The sequence below is a fragment of the Cottoperca gobio genome, chromosome 4 (assembly GCF_900634415.1).
Source record: "Cottoperca gobio chromosome 4, fCotGob3.1, whole genome shotgun sequence".
Taxonomy (NCBI): Eukaryota; Metazoa; Chordata; class Actinopteri; order Perciformes; family Bovichtidae; genus Cottoperca; species Cottoperca gobio.
In genome coordinates, this window is record NC_041358.1 from 24,335,418 (window position 1) to 24,363,159 (window position 27,742).

The window sequence follows — 27,742 nt, forward strand, 5'->3', positions numbered from 1 at the left end:
CTATGTTATTGCACTGAATAGTTTCAAGTGCAAACAACAGTAACATAACTTTGACAAAGACCTTTTAAACCTTTCATAACATACACTATATCTGGGGATATGTAGTGAACATCTAAGAGATGTGTAACTCCTACGGCACTACTCTGCAGTAGGAGGAAGGGATGATAGCAGAAGGGGGGGGGGGGGCAGTCCAAGGGGTCACTTTGACTCCACTTGTTCACTTGCTTCCTCACAGTCAGTTGACATCTTTACACGTCACCAGATGGCAGACTGCTCTGACACTCTGACACTCTGCCTTCAGACTGCAGCGCCCGGAGCAGACCCTACTCTGCATGCAGAGAAACCTATGAGAACGATCGCCCCTTGATTTTATTATTCTGCTCAAGTCAAGACAGTTTTATTTATTCAGGACAACATTTGCCACAGAGAGCTTTACAATATGAAGAAAATACAACTCCCTCGATCACGAAAAGCCCTAGAGAAAACACTATTTTTTGATAACACCTATCTAAATACAACATGCATTAAACAGTGTTCATATACCTGAAATCCATAATGATGTCAAACTCTCTGCTGCATCGCAGGATTCAGTGTACAATCAGAAAGCAGCCGGTCATTCTGCAGCAGAACCCTGAGCTTTTGGAGCCAGATGGACTCGGTGTAGGAACCAGAGCCAGACAGAGACAGAAGGGGCATCGACCTACTGTCCCGCTGCTTTCACATCACAGATTGAAAAGGAAGCACTTGACACTCATCGTCCCTCGTTGCATAAGCCTGTGGGTTGTTAGTAGGCCAACTAAAGAGTGATATTTCACCTGTTTTATGAGCATACTTTTAAGAGGTAGAACAAAAAAGAATAGAGACACGTTTATGCAGGATAAAAAGAATACGGTAGAGCAGCATTAGTTACTTAGTAGTTTAGAAACAGAATGTTTTATCATTTAAATTAGCATATTTTAACTGATGATCCTATTAGTGCTGCATGCAGAGATATTACATGGACATGCCAAATGCAGGATTGCTAGTCAGGGAGAAGCGATCGATTGTGTTACTGGCAAGAATTGCAATACTTGTCTTCATGTCATAAAGAGAAAGTGTTGCATAAGTGTGTGACATGAGTCAGTGGTGCTGCGCTGAGCAGGGAAGAGGCCGGTGACTAACTGGGATGTCGTAAAGGCTGTGAGGGTTTTACACACTTGTGTTTGGAAAAAAAGACTAAGGAAAGAAGGAGAGGGAAATGGAAAATGAAAACATTGTTTTAGAAACATTCACGGAGCCTCTTGCTTCTCCTCTTTTTCTTTTTCTCTCCATCAGTGATCCAGAGAAAGTGTGTTCTCTTCCTCTCGCTGATAATGAGTAACTGTTCAGTGTCAACAAGAGCTCCGCAGTGTGTGTGTGTGTGTGTGTGTGTGTGTGTGCGTGTGTGTGTGTGTGTGTGTGTGTGTGCGCACAAGGCAAAGGAGTGTCAATGGAAAGACATGAGATGAATCTATATATGAACAGTCTATTCATCGGATGTGATTTGTGATTATTTCATGCTAATCCTTTAAAATAATCCGTGTCAAAAACAGAAATAAATTCATTTTAGAGTTCATTGTGCTTTGTGTTGTGTTCCTCTGGTAACCAGCAGGGAGCAGTGTGGGGTTGTGAAAATGTGTTTTTAAAAGAAAAAAAGGCAAATTTATGAGAAAATCTTCTTGTTTGTATAATCTGAGACTTTAATCCATTATTTATCATCTGCCTTGTTCTAGCGTTTGGTATGTGTATTCAGTGATGGAAAGAAATGTTACTCTATTGCTGCATTTGTCCGGCAGTGTCTCAGGCAGTGGGGGCTTGGACTGTGAGCCGTAGGGTTGCTGGTTCAAGTCACTGACCCGACCTAAAAAAATGGAGTGTGACTGCTACTTGGAGAGGTCACAGCTCACCTCCTGCCCTGCCGTGGTGCCCTTGAGCAAGGCACTGGGCATCCTCACTCCCATTGCTCCCCGGGCGCTGTCCTATGAGCTGCCCACTGCTCCTAGTAGTAGACTCCTGGTACTAGGATGGGTTAAAAGCAGAGAACAAATGTCACTGTGTGTGCTCTGCATGTGTGACCATTAAAAAGAGGGTTTCATCCCTCTATTGTATTTAAGTAGGATTTTAACACACACTTACTTTACTTGAGTATGTCCATTGTATACTACTTTATACTACTTCCCCTTATTTCAGAGGCAAATATTGTACTTTTTATTCCATTAAATGTATCGGACAGCTTTAGTGAAGTGAAATAGTGAAATTAGATCAACATTAACACGCTGCTTAAACAATGCATTAGTACAAATAATCAAATAATAATAATAAATAAGCTGATAATAGGCTACTGATGGACCTCATTATGGTATTGTTTTCTCATGTACCCGCATCAGATTCTACTCAGTTATACTGTATTTACCGTTGTGTTCGATGGAGATGTCTCCTTTTGTGTGCCACGGTTTGTATGTGTGTGCGTGTGTGTGTGTGTGTGTGTGTATGTGTGTGTGTGTGTGTGTGTGTGTATGTTGTCAGCGTTTAGAGAGCTATGGCTTCCCAGCTGTGTAAACTGTTGCAGGCCACACTGCGACTGCGACAGCACGCTCAAGTCGGAGACAAGAAGAGATTTTCTTGAACTTGAATTTTCTTGAACAATAAAAGAAATGATACTCAAAGGTAAAACATAATGTATGTGTGAATGTCGGAGCAGTTAATAGAAAGGAATGGATTCATGTTCTGTTTCTATGTCAAATCCTCATCACTGTTAAAATTGCTTTGGCAACACATAACTGGGCTAAAGTGCAGCGGAGTGAAGTGATTGGGGGTCTTTTTTAGAAAAGTAGCTCTCAACAACAGAAAGAGGAAATGGAGGAAGGAGGGGGGGGGAGGAAGGCAGAGAGCGGAGGCCAGTTCACTGGAAGTCCATCCAGACATCAAGAAGACAAGTCAGCGTGTTTACTCATTCTTCTTCCCTATCATGCTCCCATTCATTCCCAGCAGCCACTCACAGGCACAGAGTCAGAGTCATGGTCTGTTCCCCTCTCCGGTCACTTCACTGGAGTTTATCTGGTGTGATTACAGAGGCATTTTAATGTTTAGTCTTTTATTTTTAAATCCATGGCATCCAACTATGAGTCAGCACTAAATATAAACATACTTTAGGTGGAGTCTCATTGCATTTTTGTGATGTTTGGATCCAAAGGAATTGTGTCACGTTGAGTCAGAGCGGAGGTCTGAGTCATGGCGCAGCTCATGTCCCAGGAGAGGCTACTGGATCCCACAGCAGTGTTTTCTCTTTGGTCCTGAGCTGTCCGTGATTGAAACATGACTCCACTGGTGTTTGTGGAAGACGTGTTGCAGCCGTGGTGAAAGATTCTTTACTCATGTAAGAGAACTGATACTACTACTTGATCAAAAGGTATTATCAGGAAGAAAATACTTGAAATAATAAAGATAAATTCTGCAGAAAATGGATTATATACGACATTATCAGTTAATATCAATGCAACAGTGTGTAAACAGAAAGTAACTGTTGTAGCTGGTTGAGGTGGAGCTAGTTTGAAATTAATTTTCCAAGCCTTTTATTCTTTTTAAAGATTCTTTTTGGGGGGGGGTTTGCAAAAAGAGTCTCAAACCCTGTCTGCTGCAGCAAAGACTCCATCTTTGAATATACCAGGTGAGCTGCCGGGGTACATCTGGATCTTTGGATATTTTTGTGAAATATCGGATGTGATTTATTTAGGGTTACATGTATTTAAATAAAACCATCTGAGGAGTTTAGAGGTGAATTGTCTCTGCGGTGGAAGAAGAAACATGACTACACACTCTTCTGTTTTAGGGAAGAAATGTTGAGAATTACTAGTTAAATAATAAGAAATGTGTATTTTCTTAAATGTATCATTCGTTTTTTTTGTGTAAAATCCTATTCTGTAAATAACTATTGACTACATTTGCAGTTAAGTACAGTACAGTGTGGACATCTTCACCGGATGCTTCTCTGAGATTAATGTTTTTCCAATGGCTGTTTATTCACCTGAGAAAACCGGATGCAAAGTGTGACTCGACGCTGCAGCTTCTAACTGTATGAGGCCACTTTCTTCACACTTTGTGCAATATTAACTGCTGAATCTACATCTACAGAGTGTGTGTGTGTGTGTGTGTGTGTGTGTGTGTGTGTGTGTGTGTGTGTGTGTGTGTTTCAGAGCATTACTCGGTCCGAGATAATCCTCTCCTCAGCAACTGCACATGAGTGGTTCTTATTCCTACCCTGAACTCAATTACACACACACACACACACACACACACACACACACACACACACACACACACACACACACACACACACACACACACACACATTTATCATGGTTTGACCTTTGCCCTGCTGTCACAAATGTCAGCTGTACTGCTTAACAGCGAGTTGAATCAGTAACTTTATGAAGCCCTCCACACATCGAAACACTTGAACTTGTTAAGTTTAATGCAGAATAAAGTCTGTGTATCACATTCTACAAACACAGGATTACCTGAACTACTTCTAGTGACACATTTGAAAAGAATGAAGTGATTTGAAAAGACTTTCGGGACAAATTATGGCAAAATCCAGCAACAGCAAAGAGTGAAAACATGAAGAGAAAGATTTTAAAATATGTTTAAAGATTCAACGAGAATGGAATTCAGCAGGACATAAATCAGGCTAAAAGTCCATCATGGAAAAGATCTGCTATTGTTAGTAATTCTTAGAAGCTATTCCATAACATCCTCCTCTCTAGCTCAGCTTTCCTGTCTTTCTTTCCTTTTCTTCACATTCTTCCACAGTAAAACTCTTTCTAGTCAGTGGGTAATTTAGTTTTTTAAAGGGGGGGCTGGGCCACCGAGTTATAACTCCTCCCATTCTGGCTGGTTTGAATGTAGGGGGAGAGTGAGAGAGAGAGAGAGAGAGAGAGAGAGAGAGAGAGAGAGAGAGAGAGAGAGAGAGAGAGAGAGAGAGAGAGAGAGAGAGAGAGACAATAGACTTTAATCACTCATGTGGTTGAGAGCTGTTGGCAAACCAAGTTCCACGCGCGCAGAGAGAGGAGGAGGGAGAAAACAGAAGAGGGGAAGATAGAAACTTTATGTGGTGGATGAGAAACAAGCTGAGGTGGACAACTTGAGAGGAGAGGAGGCATCATTGGTGACACCTCTGAGCTGAAGTCCAGTCTGCAACCAGACCGAGAGGAGAGAAGGAAGTGACCTGAAGGAGCCCAGCTCATCCTACTGTTTCTACTGAAGAAGTCTCCATTCACTCTGCCGTCCAGACTGGAGTATGCCCTGCCATCCCTGTCACCCCATGCAGTCAGCATGATCTCCTACTCCCCTCTGGCCACCCTGCTGCCCTGGTCTGTGGGTCCCAACCAGCACTGCAAAGCCCTGGACTGCTCCTTACTGCTGGAGGGGGAAGGAGGTGTCGCCCTGCAAAGGTACCAGCCTCGCTCCCCGGAAAGCGGCAACCGCCACTGGGTCAGTACATGGTATCCTGCTGTTTGTTAGAATCTGTTTTAATTTCTGGGAAGCACAGGTACTTTCAGTCTTGTTAAACAATCTGGCAGATGTTGGCCTTGGCTTGCGTGACCTTCCTGTGCCTTCTGTTGTTTGCAGAGCGTTGTTTGGGGTGAAAGGTTTGGTCGGTTTTGACTCAAGGATGGGAATAGAAAGTGAAGTGAAGTGTTGGGAGCAGTAAAATAAATAAGATTAACACAATAAAAAGATAAGCTTGGAATTATAAACGAAGATGTGAAGTGAGAAGTGTTTGATGGATGTCTGTGGGGATTGTGAGAAACAGGGGAGAGTGATAGGAAAGAAAATCTACGGAGAGTGTGTGTGCATGTTCTTGTGTGTGTGTGTGCATGTGAGAAACAAAGGTGTTTGACTACAAATCACTTAAAATCTGCAGCTGATCTGAACTCAGGAGTTCTGGCGGTAACATGGACAGCGTGACACACACACACACACACACACACACACACACACACACACACACACACACACACACACACACACACACACACAGTGGTCTACACTTACACCTGTGTAGCATACAGTAAGTGAGGGTCTCTTTGAAACCACAAACAAACGTCCACAACTTATTTGCTCAACTCAGAGATCAATCAGTTTCAGTTTCATCAAATTATTGCATTTCAGTTCCTCTGTTTGACTTTGACTCACTGAACTTTTATGCAATAAGTCGACAACTCACAGTGCAATAACGCAAACTAGACAGTAACCTTTGGTGGCACAGATTGAAGGACAGCTGACCTCTTGTGTAAAGCAGTAATTCACTGTAACTACCACGTATTGGTCAATTTATCTGTGTGCGTGCAGTTTGACTGGTCACAGAGTTCACAGAAGAAGCATTACTCACTTTACTTCAGAACCCAAATTCCATAATGACTTTAATATGTCAGCAAACAGCAGAGCATGAGAGAAATGTGGCTTACATTACACTTCATGTCAGCGTGCATGCGTTTATGTTTATTTACCTCTATTTAATTTGCCTTTGAGGTCGAAGATTCCTCATACCAGTGATATTACCAGAAAACGACCTGCAGCAACAGCTTAGTTGCGGCTAATTGTTTGCATGTGCGCTCTTGTGGTATTGAGGCTGCAGTGAAAATATTTTTGGTGTTTTACAAATGGCACGTTGAGATATAGTGAGAGGAGAGACTGAGGCCTGCTGAAGTGTCCTTGAGCAAGACACTGAACCCCATTTGCTCCAGTACTGATGCTCTGTGACTGACTCTGATAACTGTCACACTTTGCTGCATGTATGTATGTTTTCAGTTTAAGCGTTGGGAGATCCTCCTCCTCGCTGCCTATCTGACATCCTGGCTGACATGTCCTCCCGACTCACAGCACTGTTTCCGCCAATTGTACTGTAACTGGAGGTTAACTCGCAGACGCTGACACTCTCTGGATGCTGTTGCCAAAGTGAGGCTCAGCTTACATGTGTCAGAAACATTACATTTTACATTACAGGTCATTTAGCGGACGCTCTTATCCAGAGCGGTTTACAGTGAACTACCTACAGGACCTACAACCTGGAGCAACTCTGGCGTTAAGTACCTTGCTCAGTGGCACAATGGTGGCAGCCACTCACAACCTTCTGGTTTGGAAGACGTACCACCAGACTACTAGGCTATCACCACCAGGCGATCACCACCACCTTGCATCCTTGTGACTGTGTTTTTACAGCATTGAGTCACAGCTTTGGTTAGAGGGCAATAAGGGCGATTATATAGAGGGATGAACACCTTCAATAAAGTTATGTAAGAATAAACAAAACCATCAGTAAGGTAATTAAAGAACTTCAAGTGTAACAAGAAGATCCTTTCTCGTGATAAAAAGCAATGCTTGCACGACCTCTCCACGTGTTATTTGGTCAGTCCAACAGCTGGCTCACGCTGGCTTGGAGGAGACTTTACCTTTACTGCCGTCAGATGTTTCTCACTGTCTTGTCACATAACTTTTTGCCTACTTACATGGGGTTATAAAACTCCGGCAGTCATAAAGTCTGCGATTGGACTGATTAGCTCCCTATAATCACTCTGCTGTGTGCGGTTATAGGTAGCTGTCAGGTCCACAGTTCAGGTCAGAGACTAGGGAGGGTTGCTGTGGTGTCAGTCACTATCAGCTGTGCACTGAGGACGATGAGACGCCCACATGAACACATTATGATTGTTCACGCGAGCAGGAAGATAAAGCTGCGATGCGTTCGGCCCATTCAAACCACTGGGGACAAGTGTTCTTTTCAAGGAGCCAGTGGAATTAAAGCAAGTCTATCTAGCTTTTCCTGAACTGTGGCTACAAGTGGAAAGTTATGAAACACAATGTGATATCAGTCACCCCAAACCACAGGTCATATAGTGCATTAAACTGAGCAAGGGTGCGTTTCATTTCATATCAACTTTTAATTTGTAAGAGAAGGATTGTTTTATTTCTTCTATTAAAAGTGACATAATCTCACTTTTAGGTTGGTTTTCCATTGATTTATCCATTAATTAACCTCAAATTTGAATCTTAATTGGAAGATTCTGGTCATTTAAGGTACACGTCAGTGTAGTTACCCGTGATGTTATTCTTTAAACTTTAAAGGGATTTTACACTTTGAAAATACTTGAAAAAAATATTTTTTTATTTAGGTGAAAGTTAAAATATTTGACATTTTAATGGATAGTTGACCTGCAGTGTCGGTCGAACAGCCAGATAACTTGCTAAACTAGCTATACCACCTGGGCTCACCTGGATTTACGTGTTCTCTATTTCCTCCTCGTTGTATTCGGAAATTAATATATCAATATCAAAACAAAATCAAGACAAAATCAAGACAAACTCAAGTCAAAATCAAGACAAACTCAAGACAAAATCAAGTCAAAATCAAGACAAACTCAAGACAAACTCAAGACAAAATCAAGACAAACTCAAGACAAAATCAAGACAAAATCAAGACAAAATCAAGTCAAAATCAAGTCAAAATCAAGACAAACTCAAGACAAAATCAAGACAAAATCAAGTCAATATTAAAACAAAATCAAGACAAAATCAAGACAAACTCAAGTCAAAATCAAGACAAAATCAAGACAAACTCAAGACAAAATCAAGACAAAATCAAGACAAACTCAAGTCAAAATCAAGACAAAATCAAGACAAACTCAAGACAAAATCAAGACAAAATCAAGTCAAAATCAAGACAAACTCAAGACTAACTCAAGACAAACTCAAGTCAAAATCAAGACAAAATCAAGACAAACTCAAGACAAAATCAAGACAAAATCAAGACAAAATCAAGACAAAATCAAGTCAAAATCAAGACAAAATCCAGACAAACTCAAGTCAAAATCAAGACAAACGGCTTCTATGATCACAGCGTTTAAAATGTTTGAACTCAACCTGCTGAGAAACCAAGTTTACACACTGAAGCATAAGAACAAACCTTTAAACCATGCACCCCCATACTGTAGGTTTCGTTCTCCAAAGGAAGAACTATGCACATGCAGTATATTTAAAATATATACTCAGATGTTGCAGGACGGTACCACAAGAGTAACAAAGGACTTGACCGGGATTGAACCCAGTTCCGCAGAAGTGAGAGTGTTGACAGATAATCACATCTCAGTGGGTTACAACGGTACATCATGTCGCTCTAACTGCAGTTTAGAAGTCAGCCGTGTTATTTTATACTCTTCTTTCTCTACCAGTGATAAAGCAATTTAATTACGCTGCAGGCCGATCAATACAAACTCCAGCGGAGAGAATATTAGCTGCTATCTTGCACCCGTTTGGCTAACAACAACCAGCAGGGTAGTTCAATAACCTCAGCAGGTCATATGCTGGAAATGCAGAAGTGATTTTATGAAGGGAAAACAGGGACAAAGGAAGAACGGGGACAGAGAGTTTCGATGATGGGGTATTTTCCATTGAAAAAAGTAAGAAAGCTGAGTTAGCACTCCTCCTTCCTCTTTCTTGACTTTTTGAACAGAGAAGTGCACGTTTCATGCTCAGTGACGTCTCAAAGTTTGGATCCTTGCGTGTCATGTGTTTTGACGATTGCTCCGTGATTCATTCATCCGGCCAGGACTAGTTCTGTTTTAACCTGCTTCATTTCCTTATAAGTTTATAATGTTTATGAAATATCCATGCTTCATTGCCCACTCGCAGACAACAACATTGGTATCATTTTATTGCCATTTTCCTACTATGCACCTTGTGAATGAAATCATCTGCAATAAGTAGGAAACATTTATTATAAAGAATGATGGAGGCATGTGGTTGTTTTTCACGAGAGGCCACTGTGTTACACGTGTTAAACATGTACGTCATGTTGTATATTGTATGTATAATAATCAAAAATAAACGTACTAGTTTATATGTGACACAGCTGGGAGAGCACCATTCAGGGAATATGGACTGTGTTTATTGATTAACCCGGTAACACTGACACTACAAGACACAAATGTAAGGACAGTAATGTAGTTCAGTCCTTTCTCTCAAATTGCACAATTCACAAAGTACCACACTTCTCCTTTCTCTAAAGTCCAGGTCTTTGTCACCCTTTTCATTCAGTCCACCACTTAAGATGGTGTTTACACTCTTGGCTGACCCCCAACGTGCCCATTTGTTTTGCTCTATAGAGGTTCATATTGTGATATTGTGCCTAATAAGGTCACATAATAGAACTGGTGTGAAAAGCCAATACTGCGGGCATTGTCCCTGTCACCCGAGCGTCCACCCCAGCGCAACAACACCACAGGAGCAGCTTGCTTAACTGGGGCAGAAACTCATCGCACCATATGGAAATGGGTGTGTGTTTTGAGGGAGTTTGTGTGTGTGTGTGTGTGTGTGTGTGTGTGTGTGTGTTTTTAGAGGTGGGTTGGTAGGAAGCAGAAGGCAATATGTGCACTGTCTTTCATTTGGTTTGTTTTTATGGTTTGGCAGCTCTGTGACACACACACACACACACACACACACACACACACACACACACACACACACACACACACACACACACACACACACACACAAACTCCTCCACTCCTTTTCCCGCTCAAGCAGGGCTTGCAGTATTAGCCAGGACGCATGACTAGGATCAAGCTGGCCTTGTGGTGTGTGTATTAGCGTGTGTGTGAGAGAGATAAAGAGCGTTTGTGTGTGTGAGTGTCTATGGCATTAGTGTGTAAGGCTGGAGGACAACAGTTATTAATATGAGCGCTCACACATTCTGTATGTCAGCAGGTTACTAACTTTGAGGACAAACACTATGATAATAATAATACTCTAACTTTAGAACAGGAAACACTTCCTGTATTTGTTTGAGTAAAACAGCAGGATATATGTTTATATGTAATGCAACGTTACACAGAGCTTCAGCAGTCCGTAGTGTTTTGGAAGAGTAAATATCGTATATTTTGGTCGGTGTTATGGAAAAAGTCCTGCTGTCAAAGCTTTTTGTTGTGCTACTGCCTCTTTCTTTTGTGTGTTGTTGTGTGCATCACATACGCAGTTTCATTTCCTATATTTCCTTCTTTGCACTGCGACGTAACTCTAGCAGCACTGCAGACGGCAGTGTAAAATCCCTCCCTAATGAAATATGTATTAAATTGAAGGAATTCCTATTTTATTTGATAAAATAAAAAACTGAAACTCTGTGATGTCAGAGTAAATGTAATTCTGCACATCCTGACGTGATGCATTTGTGGCCTTCTGTGTATTTCTTCTGGGTTTTGTCACCGGCGTGCTATCGTTTTCATTGATGCTGTGTGTTGTTTTTGTTGCATATGTGACAACTTTAGGGTAGCATGTATCTGCTGGGCAACAGATGGTCCGTCTCTCATTAGCAGGGGGGGGGGGGGCGGGGTCAGACAGACAACCGAGCCAGTCCAGACCGATTCATTCAAGGCTTAGCAGGGCTTAGATCCAGGGGGGTCAGGGTTGGGGCCCCGTGAAGGGGGTTGTGTGGGCGTGTCTCTGTGTGTGTGTGTGTGTGTTGGGAATTTATTGTAACTCTTCTAAATGCAGAGACACCTGAAAGTACCTTAAATAGCAGCAGTTATCATAGCTCCGGAGAGGATTATCCTCGCTTTAGTGCAACGGTCCAACTGACCCCGTACGGAGGCTGTTATTAGTCCAAATAAATCTGTTTCGCAATTTCTAATAGCCTAACATCTCTGCACATAAATATGATTCAGTGGATTTGGTGTTAGTGCAACTTTGAGCAACTTTTCCTTGAAGTGTTTCTGGGTTTGCAGGGTCAGCTGTGTTTAATGTGGAGGAGGAGGAGGAGGAGGAGGAGGGGTCTCGGTCTGAAGCTCTGGACTTTACTGGAAACTAATGATGTCACCCATCCAGGGAGAAAGAGGGAGAGCTCAACAACAGCCAGGACAATAGATCTGAGGGGAGTAGAGGCATGACATAAGAGAAGAGAGAGTGAGAGAGCGGAGAAGAGAGGCAGACAGAGCTTTAATGTGGCTGTTTGAACAAAGGCTTCAGTCGACCGAAGAAGAGACAGAAAGAGAAAGAAAGACAAAAAGAAAATGCAGCTGTGTGTGCTGTGTTAGAAGACCTGCCATGTCCTTATCCAACTGTGTGCTACTCCTGGATCCCCAGACACTTCTCTGTTGCCTCATTAAATAACTATCAAATGCCTTGCCCTTGCTTCACTGCTCTTAAATGACATATTAAAGCGTCTTTGATTGTGTCATTCTTAGGCTTCATTGAGTTATAGCAGATCATCCTGACGCCGCGCAATAAATCAAACCTCTTGGGTTTTTGTTGCTCCGGCCTGGTCAGGTCTAAAACCTCTGCTGACTCTGGATAAACAAAAGCGGTTTATGAAATCGGCCCCCTAGTGGGCAGTATGCTTTGGAAACACAAACCCACCGACCGCATACAATGAACAAGAATAAAGTACAGATGTACTGACACATTTGGTCCAGATATGGTAGCAGGGAAGATCCAATCCATTACTTTCCATTTGGAGAGTTTGGCTCCAGTCGCTGCTGATACTCCTCTCACCTAAAGGAACGATGAGTCTCCTCTGTTTACGTGTTTCCAGCTGAAAGGGAAGCAGGGCGTCTCTTTCCGGTCTGAAATATGAAATCGCTCATTCTCTGGAAGCGGTGATGAGCGGTGAGGTCCTGTTGCATCACGCTTGTCTTCCAGCCAGTGTGGATCCTCTCAGTCTCTGGCTGGACTGTGAACTCTCCCCCGCTGTCTCCGTCTCTCCCTCTCTCCCTCTCACACTCTCACAGAGATAATGTCCTTTCAAGTTAATCTCGACAGTGTCCCACATTCTCTTTGATACACAACCTTCTTATCTTGGACGTAAACACTGAGACATTACACATGCTGCCCGAGGCCCCCCGACCCCATTATTGTCCTCTTGTGTGTCTGGGCTTTTGCTTCAGTTTTTTTTTTATTATTGTAATTCCTATTGTTTGTCGGTCTCTCCTGCTTTAGAAATCACTTCTCCTCTCATCTCGTCCTTTATGACCACGCTCCAGGCCACAGAAGCTCCCCAGCCAGTCAGGTATGAGGACAGCGGGCTCGCTGGAGTCAGGAGGCTGGAGGCAGGAAGTGGGAGATTTCCTGGAATGTGCGTTTTTTCCCCACAGTGGTGCAATAACAGAATGAGCGGCGCTCCTCCTGTTTTTGTCCCCTTTCTGTCTGTACTGTAGCTCCCTGTTCGGACTTTGTGGAACAGGGAGAAGAGCGTTCTCGGGAAGTTCAATAATAGCAGGAACCCATTAGGAAAAACTGCTCTGCCCTCGTCAAGGGCTTTCCTAAGTGTAATTACGTCATTAGTATTCCAATGGAAAGGACGACTTGGCATGAGGATTGGGTGGTATTATAGTGCAGGAATGCTCAGCGCAATATTTGAAAGCCTTTTAAATACCTTAAGATGTCATTCAGCTCCGTCACATTCTCTTTAACTCTCACATTCAGGCGAGATGTAATGCTGTGTTCTTAACTCCACTTCATTTATCTTACAGATGCTTTACTATAGTTACTTCACAGATTATAAAGATACAGATATAAGAACGTGGTCTCGTTCATGTAAGAAACCACATTAACACCCCGTTTCATGTAATGTAGCATTCATAGAGTTGATGAGACCAGCAGCCTGGAGAGCTCACGGTGGTGATTAAACTCCAGGAAGTCTCTGCTTCCGGTCAAAAGATAGTCCTGGACGTAACCCTGTAAAACCACAACACCTTGTTTGCACTGTTTTTCTACAGATTACAATAATAAAACATAATATGTGAATTAGTTGAGCTCTAAAGGAGCTCTTTGGAGGGAGCCATGCTTCTCAAAGTCTTTATGATGAGCTGCGTTAACCGCTCGTGTACAAACATGAAAGTGGAATCAACCTTCTCATTTAACTCTTATCAAGAAAGCGAATAAGTGTATTTCCCAACATGTCAAACTATTTCAGTAACTTACCTAAAGGATCTGAGACTTCACTTAGATTTTGGACAAAGAATACGTAAAAGCAGCTCTGACTTTTACTGACAGTTATCCTCCTATTCCTTAAACTATAGAACATATAGTACTTAGGCCTAAGTCTTTTATTGATGCATGCCATTAGGATAACAGTCCTGGAATAAATTTCACATTTGAATCTCATCTTGAAAGATGTGCGTCCTCATCTGCTCATCCATCAGACGGAGCAGCTGCTGTCACATTTGTCAAATGTCTTGTTTTTGCTGAGATATGACATCATTCCCACTGTGAGATCAACACTACAATCCCCCCGGGGCTGAGCTGGAGGTCATGTGGGGTCGCAACCTTCCCACTGCCCCTCTGGGTTTCCCAGAGCTCCAGAGACCCAAGTGGACAGCGGGGCAGCTCGGCCTGGGAACTGGAGCCCCGCCAGATACGCAGCAAGAAGAAGAACTTGATAAAAAAAACGTACGATTACCACACACGGAGACCCACTGACGGAGATGTACATTAGGCTTCCCCGGCCTTTTAGTGCCCTCCAAGCGATTATGGCAAAAGTAGGGACCTTGTGTGTGTGTGTGTGTGGGGGGGGGGGGGCATGTGAGTGTCTGCTTGACGGCGTGGTGTGTCAAAGCCAGTGACGCTGAGTGTGACGTTGTCGGTGTTATGGGAGCCAGAGGAGTGGGTAGTCATATCACACACAAGATATAGAAAAAAGGTCTCGCCATCTCTCCCACAGTCCCATTCAGCCGACTAAATGGACCGGCGAATGTATGAACCGCAGCTTGCTCACATTTGATATATGTTTACGATACAACTTTGTACAAAAAGACCCCTCACAAAGTCGGTGCATGATTCATATCTTCCCGTTTATTCACACAAAGTGGGCTGTTTGAGTGCGTGTGCAGGCCCATTCACAGAGCAACAGTGTGGCCATTCTCACACTCGGCCTATTCTCCTCTGCTGTCACTGACAATGCACAGTACTGGTGACGCCATCTACAGCCTTCCTTGTATTGTCCCACGCAGGGGTCGTGAGGCGGCAGCTGCTTCACACACAAGACAGCTCACTTCATCCATATTAAATGTGTAGGCTATGTTAATGTTAACATGTTTTATAGTAATCTATATGTTAATCTCCACTGATGTATACAGGTAAATAAACGCGTTGGTAGCCAGAAAACTAAGAGGTTCTGTAATGACCCAAAGAAGCCTTTGATTTGTTAAAGGGGAAGTCCACCAATTTCACACATCAAAGTTTACAGGTACAGGTGCACTACTGAATTTATGAGAAAAGTTGTCTATATAAATCTATATACTGAGAGTAGTGTGGACTATAGCAGATGAAATGGAGGAGGACTTTGGACTTGAATGTACAGATACACTTATGGTATACTATACGATTGGAAGCCTTCCTAGTCTGATAAGAACTCAAACTTAATAGATTTTGTGTCGGACTAGATACATAATCAAAAGGTGACTGGACCTATGAAGCCGATTGCCGTCAGGTTTTGACCAGAAAGAATGTGTAATAAAAACAATAATATATATATATATATATATATATATATATATATATATATATAGGAGTGCGATGCTATATCAGTGAAGTACTTTTTTTTTAAAGGATCGGTTCACGTTTCCTCATTCTCGGCAGATTATATTTTAAAGTTCAGCAGAACCTTATTTTAGACTTCAGTTAGTCAAATAAAGTGTCTTCTAAAGTCAAATTATTACAATTACTGAAAACACCGCCCATTAATATTAATATTCTTTACAAAAAATTGAAAAACTAAAATAAAGAATTGCCTACCAATAAAACACAAGACTGCAGCCTACTGTATATATATATATATATATATATATATATATATATATATATATATATATATATATATATATACCATAAGGATTCATGTTTATAAAGCCCTATAAACACATCATACAAATCAGTCATGAGTGGTATGCATTTCATATGAAAGTATTTATTGCGCAAACAGAAATCACATCCCTACGTCTGAGCGCGCACATTGTTGTCAGTGTGATGGAAGTCGGACAGAAGAGGAGGAGGAGTTTAAACGCGACTGTTGTGAAGGCAAGGAGGATGAGGGGGGAGGAGGAGGAGGAGGAGTTCGGTCATTCAGTAGAAGAGAGGAGAGCTGACAGAGGAGGGGGATTTGTAGTTGAGCGAACGAAAGTGTGTGTGGTGAAGTAGAAGAACATTTTTCAGCGAGGATCTCGGATTTGATTTTTAAAAAAGAACACTAGGAAAACTTCTTCTTTCCTTTTGGCGGATTATTCCCGAGCTCTGATGCTGTTCCCGGATCATGAAAGAAACGCTCACCATGAAATTCGCCTGGAAAAGTAAAATGGTAAAAACAAAAACTCTCATGCTTTTCCATCCTGTGCTCTGTTGTTGTTGAGTTTGTGGTTTTGAAGAGAGGGGGAGTCGGGGGGAAACGGAGGGGGGGGGGGGTGTTTGTAGGCTTGGGAAAGTAGAGGATAAAGGAGAGGGGAGGAGGAGGAGGAGGGGAACAGCGGGGGAACACATGCACATTGAGTTTTAATTGGGTTTTTTTTTACTAGGCTTTGAATCCAGTTTAACCTACATTGTTGGTGCGTAAAGATGCCACGCAAAGTTTTGGAAATGTGGGGTGAAATAAAATAAAAAAATCCCCTGTCGACTCCGCCAGAACATGAACTCGATTGGTTAGCTCTCCACTCCCTGATTGTGGATATCAAAACTTTTGTCTGGGGGCATGCAGGGAACAATTGGCGAGGCCCCGGGGCCATCACTGTATCTCCACGAGTCCCAGCTGCGTCCAGGCGAGGAAATCACAAAAGCCAACAGATCAGCGCCTGACATTTAACACAACTGTTGTTGTTGTTATCTTGGGAGTATTGTTTCACACACAGCTGATAGGCTGATAGGCAGATTAGCTCTATTTGAGCAGAGATAGTGTACTATTTGCTCTCCTTAGTGTCCTCCCTGTGCACCTTTTTGAGCATCTTCCCGGGGAAGGATCCAAGTTAGTGCAGAGAGTAAACAACCCATCTCCTGTTTACACCGGTACCCAGGGTCCTTTAGATATGCTGTGCTCTCTGTAAAGACATCCCTGTCTGCTGTGTAATGTTTCTGGCCTGTATTCTCTGTTGAATAGAAACATCACAGTGACAGAATTGTTTTGGTTCCCGTTTTCACGCAAGCTCGGGGAACTTTGTCTCACAATAAGCCCCTGAACTTGGTGCACAAAGCCAGTAGAGCCTTTTTTAAAACCCTGCTCTGAAAAACATCTCCAGTTCTGTGGCTGACAAAAAGCAGGCTGTGTGTGCAGACTGTGAACTCAGCAGCCCGGGCCGGCCAGCACAGAGACCTCCTGCTATTGTTTTGGGAGTGTGTGGACTGCATGACTCATGCACTGATGTATTTATCTGCCTCTGCGCCAGCCAGCCATCCAGCCAGCAGCAGCTAAAGAGAAAGGGAGAGAGATATGCACTTATTGCTGACCTTAAAACAAGATGCTGGGTAGTGGTCAGACAAATTCAGCTTGTGACATGCAGCAACGCGGACATGCCTACTGGTTTCATCTGCCAGAAGCAGTTAAAATCCTTGTTTCTTTTAACTGCTCTCTCGTTGTGTTTTTAGTTTGGACTTCATTTCAGCATCACATGTTTCTGTTCAAACCCAAACACGGCCCAGTCATGGCAGAGTGCCACCGGCCTCCAGGACCGTTCACTGAGCCTGTTAACGGGTCACTTTGAACCATGACCCCTCTCCTGGCAGCCCCTCTGTTTGGGGAAGAGTGTGGACTTTATCATTGAGCTGCATAAATGAAAGTGGGGACAAGTGAGAGTGATCTTGGCCACCGCAGCCTGAGTGTGAGGACTTGGCCATAATACTGCATGCGTGGTGTTTATATTTGGCCAGTCCCTCTCTCTCGCTGTCTCTGCCTCTGTTTTTGTGTCTGTCTCCATATGTTGATGTCTCAGCATATCTCTGGTGCACTTTCTTGGAGCAGGAGTTTTGTATTTTGATTTCCCTCTGCTCCCCTCTGTTTGTTTATGCATTGTATGTTTGTCAGGGATTTACAACCAGAGGCAGACACGGTACATATGGAGCAAGATGTGCACCCATCTATTTAGCGACGAGCTGATTTAAGCGTGGTTGTGCTGTCATTTGTAATCAAGTTGTCTTGGATTGTATAATAAGGCAGACAAACAGACAAAGACACATCAACATGTCTTGTTTTATTGTGTTGGGATTCGTTTGAGAGACATTCTGGAGCTTATCTCCAGTTTCCTGAGCTCCAGTGAAGCAGTCCAGCTCTGACTTCACCTCAGAGAGAAGGGGACTTGGTGAAAGAGATGGATAGGGAATAAAAGAGGGAGTAAAGACAGGGAGGGAGGCCTGGCAGGCTGCAGTGGTGGGGGTTGGGGGGTTTGCTCATTCTTGATGTTTTACTGCACTTCAGCCCTTCTTTACTAGTTTGTTTGAGTGCTGTGGTTGTGTTTCTGTGTGTGTTTCTGATGCTTCCTTCTGCTTTTCTCAGAGATGTTTCAAAAAAAGTCAGTTCCTATTTTGTTAAACTATTCAAATGGCACTTGGAAGTTACATTTTACAGGAAATCATAATACAGATTTATGCTAAACGTCTCCTCCGGAGGCTGCTAACATTTTCCCTCTTAATCTCTCCTCGCAGAGCTCGGTGCAGGACTGGGGGGAGGAAGTAGAGGAAGGAGCCATCTACAACGTGACACTGAAGAGGGTTCAAATTCAGCAGGCGGCCAACAAGGGAGCAAGATGGCTAGGGGTGAGTGGGCCCGTCTGATGTCTCACACTGTGACAGAATCACAGCTGACAAAGCTCTCTCAAAGAAAAGACCAGTGAAGCTCCAAAGCCCTCAGCGAAACGCACGACACAAATGAAAACCCGATGCTGCTTTTTCCACTCTTTTTTAACCTGTAGCGGTGCAACATGTGAACTGCTGATTTATCCCCAAAGAGGAATAGTTCTCTGCCTTGGAATTTATCATGTCTACATGGTTTAGAAAAGCAATCTTGTGTGCAGACTGCTGATCATAAAAACAGAACCTAATCTCTATTGTTTAAAGAAGAGCGTGTCTCTCAACTCTGCGCTCCACAAGGACTGTTGTTTTAACTTTTGAGCTATAAATCTCCCAGTTTAGACGACACCTTTTTGCTGCCTGCTTTAAAATCAACAGTTTCACCAGACCTGGACTGTTTAGCCAAAGCATGTGATTTCCTGACTTTGCTGGCTGCCAACAAAACGGCTCGCTCCCCTGTTACTGCAGTGTTTTATACAATGCTGCTATTAAAGGCTTTCCATTGAGTTGTGAGTCTATTCAGTGCATATGAAGCATTGCTGTTTCCTCCTCCTCCTGTGCTGTTTATATCAGCATAATAAGATGGTGTACAGCATATTATTAAGCTGCATAGAAGGGCCAATTAGGGCTTTAAGCTAAGTGTCTTTTGTGTGCGTTCTGCTAAACACAATGCATGGACTTTGTTATATGGCTTTTTGTTTACAAGAATAAAATCAGGATCTTGTGTTGTTGTTTTGTTTGTATCAATGTTGCCTTTTTGTGCTCGACATGGGGGGCTGGCACATAAAATAATAAATAGATAACAGCTCTGAGGCTTTAAGACTGTATTGATGTATTGACGCCATGAGCTGCCAACTGTATTCCAGCTAATTAAAACAACATGGGTGCTTTAGTGCGGTCTATTGAGTCGAGTAGAATAGAGAGCGATCCCTATTGAGGCGTCAGTGTATTTACTATAAACAGTCAATTGTCAGAGAATAACAGCAATTACTGAACAGTCAGCGGGATTGTACACTGATTTATGTTTACAGTGTGTGGTAGTAGTTAGTAGATTTAGTTGCAAATGTAAAAATCTGAGCCCGTGTGTGACTGAACAGAGTTGTTATCAGAGGGGAGTGGTGGGAGAACTTGGCTGTCCTCCTCTCTGTCTGGAGGGACGGTGGAGGAGGGGCCAGCTGTGATTAAAAGCAGATTGGAGCATTTCCTGTCGTAGCGTGCTAACTTCACCAAGGTCTCTCTTCCCCTCCATGCCTGTGCCACCTACTCTGCGACTCTGTCCCTGCCTGTTTTGTAGCCACTCTGTCTTTTCCCCTGTTGACACAATAGTCGGACACATCTGGAGAAATCAGAATTAATTATAGGTTACAATTACCCTATTCGTGTTGTGATGAACGCCTGTAATTTCACATCTTAAAGGTTAACTGATGACATTATTACATGTTATGTGTGAGAGATGATGACCTGACGTTAAAATAAAAAAGTATTAATCTTTGACGCATTCAAAGCCAAACGAAGCAAAGAAAAGCTTTGGAAGCGGTGCATGATGGAACTCCTTTGTTCAGTTCACACTGGTTCAACAGTGTAAAAATATGTGTGTGTGTTTAGGTGGAGGGGGATCGTCTACCTCCCGGCCACACGGTGAGCCAGCTGGAGACCTGCAAAATCCGAAGTATTCGTGCTGGAACACTGGAGCGTCTGGTGGAGACGTTACTGACAGCGATTGGAGACAACGACCTCACCTACACCTCCATCTTCCTGTCCACCTACAGAGCCTTTGCCAGCACACAGACTGTACTGAAGCTTCTGCTAGACAGGTAGGGCTGCTAAGTGTTGCATAAAGCCAGAAATAAAGCATTGACTATACGTTTTAGTGGTTTTGAACATGCACGCTTATTATTATATTCTGTTGCAGGTACGGAAGTTTGGAAGAACATGAGCAAGACACGAGCAAATGCAAAGGCTCGGAAACTAATGTAGCCATCAGAAGGTGAGATCCATTGTTTTATATATTTATCACTATGAGTTCCATATGGACAGCTTTCAGCTGATTTATCACACCTGTCCTTCTATCATTGCCAACTGTTAAGTCTTTCCCGTTGTATCCACAGTGCCTTGGCCTCTATCCTGCGCGCCTGGCTGGACCAGTGCCCCGAAGACTTCCAGGAGCCGCCGGACTACCCCTGTCTCCACAGGCTGATGGACTACCTGCGCATGGCCCTGCCAGGCTCGGAGGCTCTGAGACGGGCAGAGGGTCTGCTGGAGCAGCTGCAGAGTCAGGCCGGCATGGACGACACTGACGGTAACTAACAAACATAATGTATAGTTCTTTGTAGGGAGATCTGGAGCACCTGGGCCCAGCGCTCCACAGGATATAAAAGGCCCAGCATCCGTGATTTCGGGGCTCGCTCCCTGCCAGAGCCAGGAAACCCCGTTGCTTTGCTTTGTCTTTTGTTTTCATAATTTACTTTGCAACTTATGTTCTTGCTGTAAATAAATAGCTCATATATTTTGGAATTTCGTCTCCTTCCTGTTGATTTGTCCTGACCTATTATTATGTTTTATTGGTGACTTTGGGGTTCAGTTCAATTTGATTAATTAAAGATTTTTGGAAATAAATTCCTTTAATTATTTTATTGATTTAACAAGCAATTGTTTTATTTTAACATTACACTGAAAGCAGCAGAAAAGGCAGAACTGAGTAACCTTAAATATCTGTTTCTTTATTGCAAGGAATATAGCGCGATGTTCAACAGCGTTATTGCGTATTGTCCTCATATCGTGCGACCGTAGCTCTTCTTTCTGTTCAGTGCTGTGCATTTTATCTTGTGTATCAAATGTCCTCCGAGTCAACTCATCTGTCTTTGCCTGCTTACAGTTGGTTTCCACGGCAACAGTTCTTTCTGCCTGGGGGAAGAGGAGGAAGTGGAGATCGAGGTCCAGGAGGACTTCCTGTCGCTTGACGCCGACCTGGTGGCCGAGCAGCTAACCTACATGGACGCTGTGAGTGGAGGGACATGAGATGGAAACGGGTGGATCGGCAGTGTTTGTGTTGTGCTTGCCGTGTTTTCTTCGGCGTCGTCGTCGTACTAACATCGCTAGTTCTGCTCTTCTGCTTCTAGCTGCTGTTTAAAAAGGTTGTGCCGCACCACTGCCTGGGCTCTATCTGGTCTCAGAGGGATAAGAAGCACAACAAGCACAGCGCTCCCACCGTTCGTGCCACCATTACGCAGTTCAACGCTGTGGCGTCCTGCGTGGTCAGCACGGTGCTGAAACACAGACAGATCCGACCGCATGTCAGAGCGCGGGTCATCCAGCGCTGGATAGACATCGCTCAGGTTGGCAGAAACGCATAAATTAATCTATAGACCTACCAGGAAAATGGGCCAGATTATGACCGTCCTTGTGTTACTTGTCTCCCAACAGGAGTGTCGAATACGCAAAAACTTCTCGTCTCTGCGAGCCATCGTATCTGCACTGCAGTCCAACCCTCTGTACAGGCTGAAAAGGGCATGGGCCTGTGTGCACAAGTAAGTCTTCAGCCTTTTGGAAGAATAAAACGGCATCTCTGCGCTTGTATTTGAGCCGATATGTCCGTTACCATTTACCTAACACGAATCCGTGCTTCATACAGAGACAGCATGCAGACCTTTGAGGAACTGTCGGACATCTTCTCCGATCACAACAACTACCTGACCAGCAGAGAGCTCCTCATGAGGGTGAGCTCTAACTTCAACATGTATTTCATATGTGAGGGATCTGCGCAATTATGAATTAGTACATTTAGTATACTCTGTGTGAAGATGTTACTCTCACAGACTGGAAATCCTAAAAAAACATTCACTGGTGAGAATCTGGAGGACTCGAGCTTCATTTGTGTTGTTTCCTCTACAGGAAGGCACTTCAAAGTTTGCCAGTCTGGAGAGCTGTGCCAAGGAGCACCAGAAACGAACCCACAAGAGACTGCTGTTGCAGAAGGAAATGGTGAGACAAAGACTTCTGCAACAAATGCCAGACAAATGGATCAAAGAGAGCGAAAACCAAGCGTTATAATTTAAAACAACACATTCCTTAAAAGTAATTTACTGTTAAATTAGTTCTAGCCTCTCCAAGTGTGATGAAGCCACATGCTTAGCTTTGTTTACTCGGTGCACTGTGCCGTTCTTACATTAAGCATGTGCTGTACAAACACCCTGCCATCTGTAAATCACCGTGTGAATTAGTCTCCTTAAAGAATTTACTTACACCGATGTCTCCACAGGGAGCCATGCAAGGAACGATACCGTACCTGGGGACCTTTCTAACCGACCTGACCATGCTGGATACAGCCCTGCCCGACATAGTAGAGGTGAGGGGAAAAATAAAAATCCGTAACTACCTGCTGAATGTGAGTGTGTTTCGATATTTGAGAGCATGCGTCTGCGAGTTTACACAGCTCTGCAGATCTGAGAGTTTATCTGTGTAACCGCCGTAAACCAAGGTGTAAGTTTCCATGAGTGCGTGAGGAATTTTGTCGGCACATTTCTGGAGTGGTCCACCTAATGCTGTTTGTCTAAGCAGCCACTGGTATGTGATGCCCAGGGTCTGACAGCGTGCTCTTTGTGTCCTCCGCAGGGTGGTCTGAACAACTTTGAGAAGAGACGCAGGGTGAGTGCAGCTGCGAGCGACCTCCTCTGACATGTTTACAGCATGCCGATCGTCACGTGATGAGCTCGGGCTGACGCGAGCCACATGTTTTGAGGTAAAACGGATCTAACGTTCTCTCTCTCTCCGTCTCTGCAGGAGTTTGAGGTGATCGCTCAGATCAAGCTGCTCCAGTCGGCCTGCAACAGCTACTGTCTGTCTCCGGAGCCGGCTTTTCTCCGCTGGTTTAAGAGCCAGGCTTTGCTCAGTGAGGAGGAGAGGTACTGCTGCTCTACTTGGAATACCTTCTTTCTTGATTGCACCATTATCCATTAGATAACAAGCAAATTAGTGCATGAAGTCATGGTCTGCTGGACCTTTTGTTCACAAATGCACAATAAAAGCTTCTTTCCTCCTTGCCTCTCCCTGCTGTTCTTCTGTCGGGTCTGCACTCCCTACTGATCTATTGTACTTATTGCTTTTGCTCTGTGAACTCTCTTCTCTCCCTCCTTCTCTTGTCCTCTCTGACTTTCTCTTTCCCTCTCTCTTACTCATAACTCATGGCTCTCAAATCACCCGGCAGTGTTTTATGATGTCTAAGGTTTATTATCAATGTTCTCTCCTGCAGCTATGCCCTGTCCTGTGAGATTGAAGGTCTCGGCGACAGCAGTCCAACCTTAGCAAAACCTCGAAAGAGCATGGTGAAGAGACTGAGCCTGTGAGTACATCCAGAAAATAGATGTTAATGGACGAAGGTCTAGTTTATAATGTCAGAAATTAAGTAAATTAAAGTCATATTCACTGAATCGCTGTGGCCTCTTTTATTTTATTATCTAATAAATGACTTCCGCTCCCTTCCAGGCTGTTTCTTGGTCCGGACAGTAGTAGTGCAGCCAGTTCTCCAGTCAGGGAGACGCCGCGCTCGCCTCCTACTGGCAGCTCAGGGGAGAGCATGGACTCCGTCAGCGTGTCCTCCAGTGACTCTGGCAGCCCGTCAGACGGCGAGGGCCTCACCCCCACCCACACCTCCGACACCCAGCAGAACAAGGTGGGCCACACTACCAAATACTTAGAGAGGGGCTGACCTTTCTGCTTCACTTGTCTGTTTTATAGCAGAGCCTTCTCAACACCCTTCCCCAAATCCCTCAAAAATAATATAACACTTATCACTGATTAACACTGATCTTTGAAAATGTTCTACAGCAGATAGAAGCAATCTATAACACGCCCCCTGTTGTGGCCCCTCTCCCACTCAATAATGTTCATACAGCTGAGTCAAAATGCTGTTATTTTAAGCAACGCTTCATATATTTTATAATATATATATATATATATTATTATGGTTCAGTGCATTTGTGGGAGTGAATGCTCTTGTGTCTTTGTAGTTTTGTGTCTTTGCATGTAACTCTTGGTTTTGTGTCTCCTCAGCTATCAGAATCCTCCTCTTGTAATTCTCTCCACTCCATGGACACCAGCTCGTCGACAGCCAGCGTCTCCATGACTCCCGCGTCCCCCCCACTGCCCGGGCCCCCCTGCACCCACAGACGCTCCATGTCCCTCACGCCCTTGTCCCCCAGCTCCCCGAGTCAAAGCCCAGCCTATAACACCCAGGCCCAAGATGCATGCATCATAAGAGTCAGTCTGGAGCACGGCAACGGGAATCTCTACAAGAGCATATTGGTGCGTACATATGTGTGTTTGTGTTCCTGTTTGAGAGAGATGCTCTCGGGTTATATGTTGACATGATGTTAGTAAAACCCTGAATGAGTCACTTTTGTTCTATTCCCTAAATAGTTGACCAATCAAGACAAGACTCCGGCTGTCATTTCTAGAGCCATGGCGAAGCACAACCTGGACGTGGAGCCAGAGGAGGGATACGAGCTGGTGCAAGTCATCTCTGAGGAGAGAGGTAGAAAACATGGCTCTACTATTACATTCAGCCACCTTTTATCTTTTTTGTTGAGGGTTTGGATGCTTTCTATGTATGTATACTTTTCTCGTTATTCAGACCTACATTTTTCTCAACCAGAGGTAGCTACATGTCGGGCATTAAACCTTTAAAACTAATAAATAGCCGATGTTGCTGTAATATAGTAAATTCCATACAGTCAGTCATTTACAGTGAATACAGAAAGCAGAAGTTGTAGCAGCAGTTACTGTAAAAACTATGATGAAATTCTCTTTCCATTTTCCATTTCCACTGATCAGCTGTTTTCCAAACCCTAATAAACCACATAAACTCCCCTAACGCTGACTGAAAGTAGAATAGCAGCCACAACAGAAAGAGCTTGACTTTATACTCATCATTTCTGCTTTTATCTCCTCTCAGAACTGGTGATCCCAGACAACGCCAACGTCTTTTACGCCATGAACACCTCAGCTAACTTTGACTTCTTGCTGCGGGTGCGAGGTTCAGCGTCTCGGCCGGTTCAGCTGCGAAGCCGCTGCAGCTCCACCCTCCCTCGTGCTCAGCACCGCTCCACTCTGTCACTTAGACTCAGCAAGGTCACGCTGTGACCCTGGACTGCAGGAAGGGACCCGCTGGTTTGCCCTGACACCACTAATCCAGGATGATACAGGGCACAGACTTGATGTGAACTGTTGGGTTTTAGATGAAGAGGCTGGATGGATGAATGGATGAGGAGCTCTGGAGGATTCAAGATGGATCCCAATGAGTTTTCAGACTCTCACTTTGACTTCTAGTCTCATCCTGAACTGTGCCATCCCTTCTCGTACTTTGACTCAGCCTTAATTTTGAACATGGATGTGTAGAGTGACTGCTGTGCCAGTGGGACTTGACTTTTTGACTAGTAATGCCTGTGGCAGTGAAACAGCGACCCCTCGTGGCCTCGACTCTTCACAGCAACAGGTTTTTGCACATGTTATGGGAGCAGCCAAACTCCTGACCTCCAACAGTATTCTGATATTGAATGAACTTCCTTTTGTCCTGTGTAGCTGAATATTTACTTTTCTGGAACTAGAAGTGTGATGAATGCAGAAGAAGAAGACTGATGGTGGAAAAGAAGGAGAAGTGGACCGAGTGTCCAGTTCTGTTGCCTTAATCGATGAATGAATGGACGCTGATAGTATTCTGAATGAGATTAATTAATTAATTAATTAATTGACAGGAGCTGTGATGTCATTATTTTGCCTAGTCGGGCATGTTTACCTGCCGTGTCTGACTTGTGCACAGTGTGCACCGTGTGTGTGTGTGTGTGTGTTCAGCGCCTCTAATATTGTGAGCTGTGTGACGAATGTTACGTGCATTCTGATTGGTTCCCATACTTGGTTTTAACAAGTCCTTGGCAACTATTGAAATGGCCTATCTTTTAGGGTGCGGAGATGAAATTTTGTGCCGCTTTCTGATCAGGAAAGACGTTCCCTCACATCCTCACATGTTTGACTCGTTAAGATTATTGTACAAGAACAGAGCGGGGGGGGGGGCGACTTCCTGGAGTAGAACACACCATGAAAAGTGTCACAAACATACTTGTACCTCTTTGCCCTTCATCATATGAACTGTAGAGTTGCACTTGTCCGATAGATGCCAATGGGATGTGAATACAGAAGAGTGAACAAGCCGCTGTGTAAAGTTGGTTTTTCTCCCTCTTCACTAAATGAATTACTATTTGTGTTTGTAATTGTTGCTTTTTATATGTTTTTGTAACACCATTTAGGCCAGAAATATATGCCAGATTTAGAGAGTGATAAAGTAAATGTTCACAAATTCAGAGCGTGTCATAAAAAAAAAAAAAAAAAACCCCGGCAGTGCCAGATTTGAATGTGATAGATGTGGAAATCTTTACAGAGGGACACTTCACTTCATTACACACACACACAGAAGCCAAACCTCTTCACACAGTAAACACCCATCTGTTTCCAACACCATCATATTTCACAGCAACATCACCAACACTTCCCACCCGTCTCACCACAGTGATGCATTTGCAGATGAACACTCAGTCTAAGTCCATTCCTGCAGATCATACAATGTCCTGCTATCGTGCCTAATTTGTGCAGCCAGTTAATGTTCCTCGGTTGATTTTGCGTTCCCTCTGGGAGAAGTGGTTCACTGTTGTGTTAATGGCCCAGTTGGCCCGTACATTTGTCTTCATGCAGCACTTCATTTTAATTTTTTTGTTTTTAAATGTTCTCATTAAATCACGCTCAGTTCCTGTGTTCTTCACTGCCAAAGACTCTTCCTCTACCTGAATAAATAAATTATTATCATTACTTCGATGTTGTCCCGTGTGTTTTTGATTCCCTCTCTTCTTTGGATAATTGCTCTGAATACATA

At 43.6% G+C, this 27,742-nt stretch overlaps 1 protein-coding gene across 2 annotated transcripts; it reads left to right on the top strand.

The window, feature by feature from the left end:
- The first annotated feature begins 5,047 nt into the window (after positions 1–5,047).
- rgl1 (ral guanine nucleotide dissociation stimulator-like 1) lies at positions 5,048–27,678 on the top strand. Of its 2 annotated transcripts, none has more exons than XM_029429502.1 (18): positions 5,048–5,508; positions 18,682–18,792; positions 20,431–20,639; positions 20,738–20,812; positions 20,934–21,124; positions 21,701–21,825; positions 21,945–22,160; positions 22,249–22,352; positions 22,457–22,541; positions 22,717–22,806; positions 23,084–23,170; positions 23,437–23,469; positions 23,605–23,726; positions 24,074–24,163; positions 24,307–24,493; positions 24,874–25,125; positions 25,240–25,354; positions 25,775–27,678. In XM_029429502.1, exons 1-18 carry the CDS (start codon positions 5,350–5,352, stop codon positions 25,960–25,962), a joined length of 2,439 nt encoding a protein of 812 aa, XP_029285362.1. In that variant the 5' UTR covers positions 5,048–5,349; the 3' UTR covers positions 25,963–27,678. The 2 variants fall into 2 exon arrangements, with proteins under 2 accessions (XP_029285362.1, XP_029285363.1); XM_029429503.1 differs by lacking the exon at positions 5,048–5,508 and adding an exon at positions 16,116–16,354.
- The last annotated feature ends 64 nt before the right edge of the window (positions 27,679–27,742 follow it).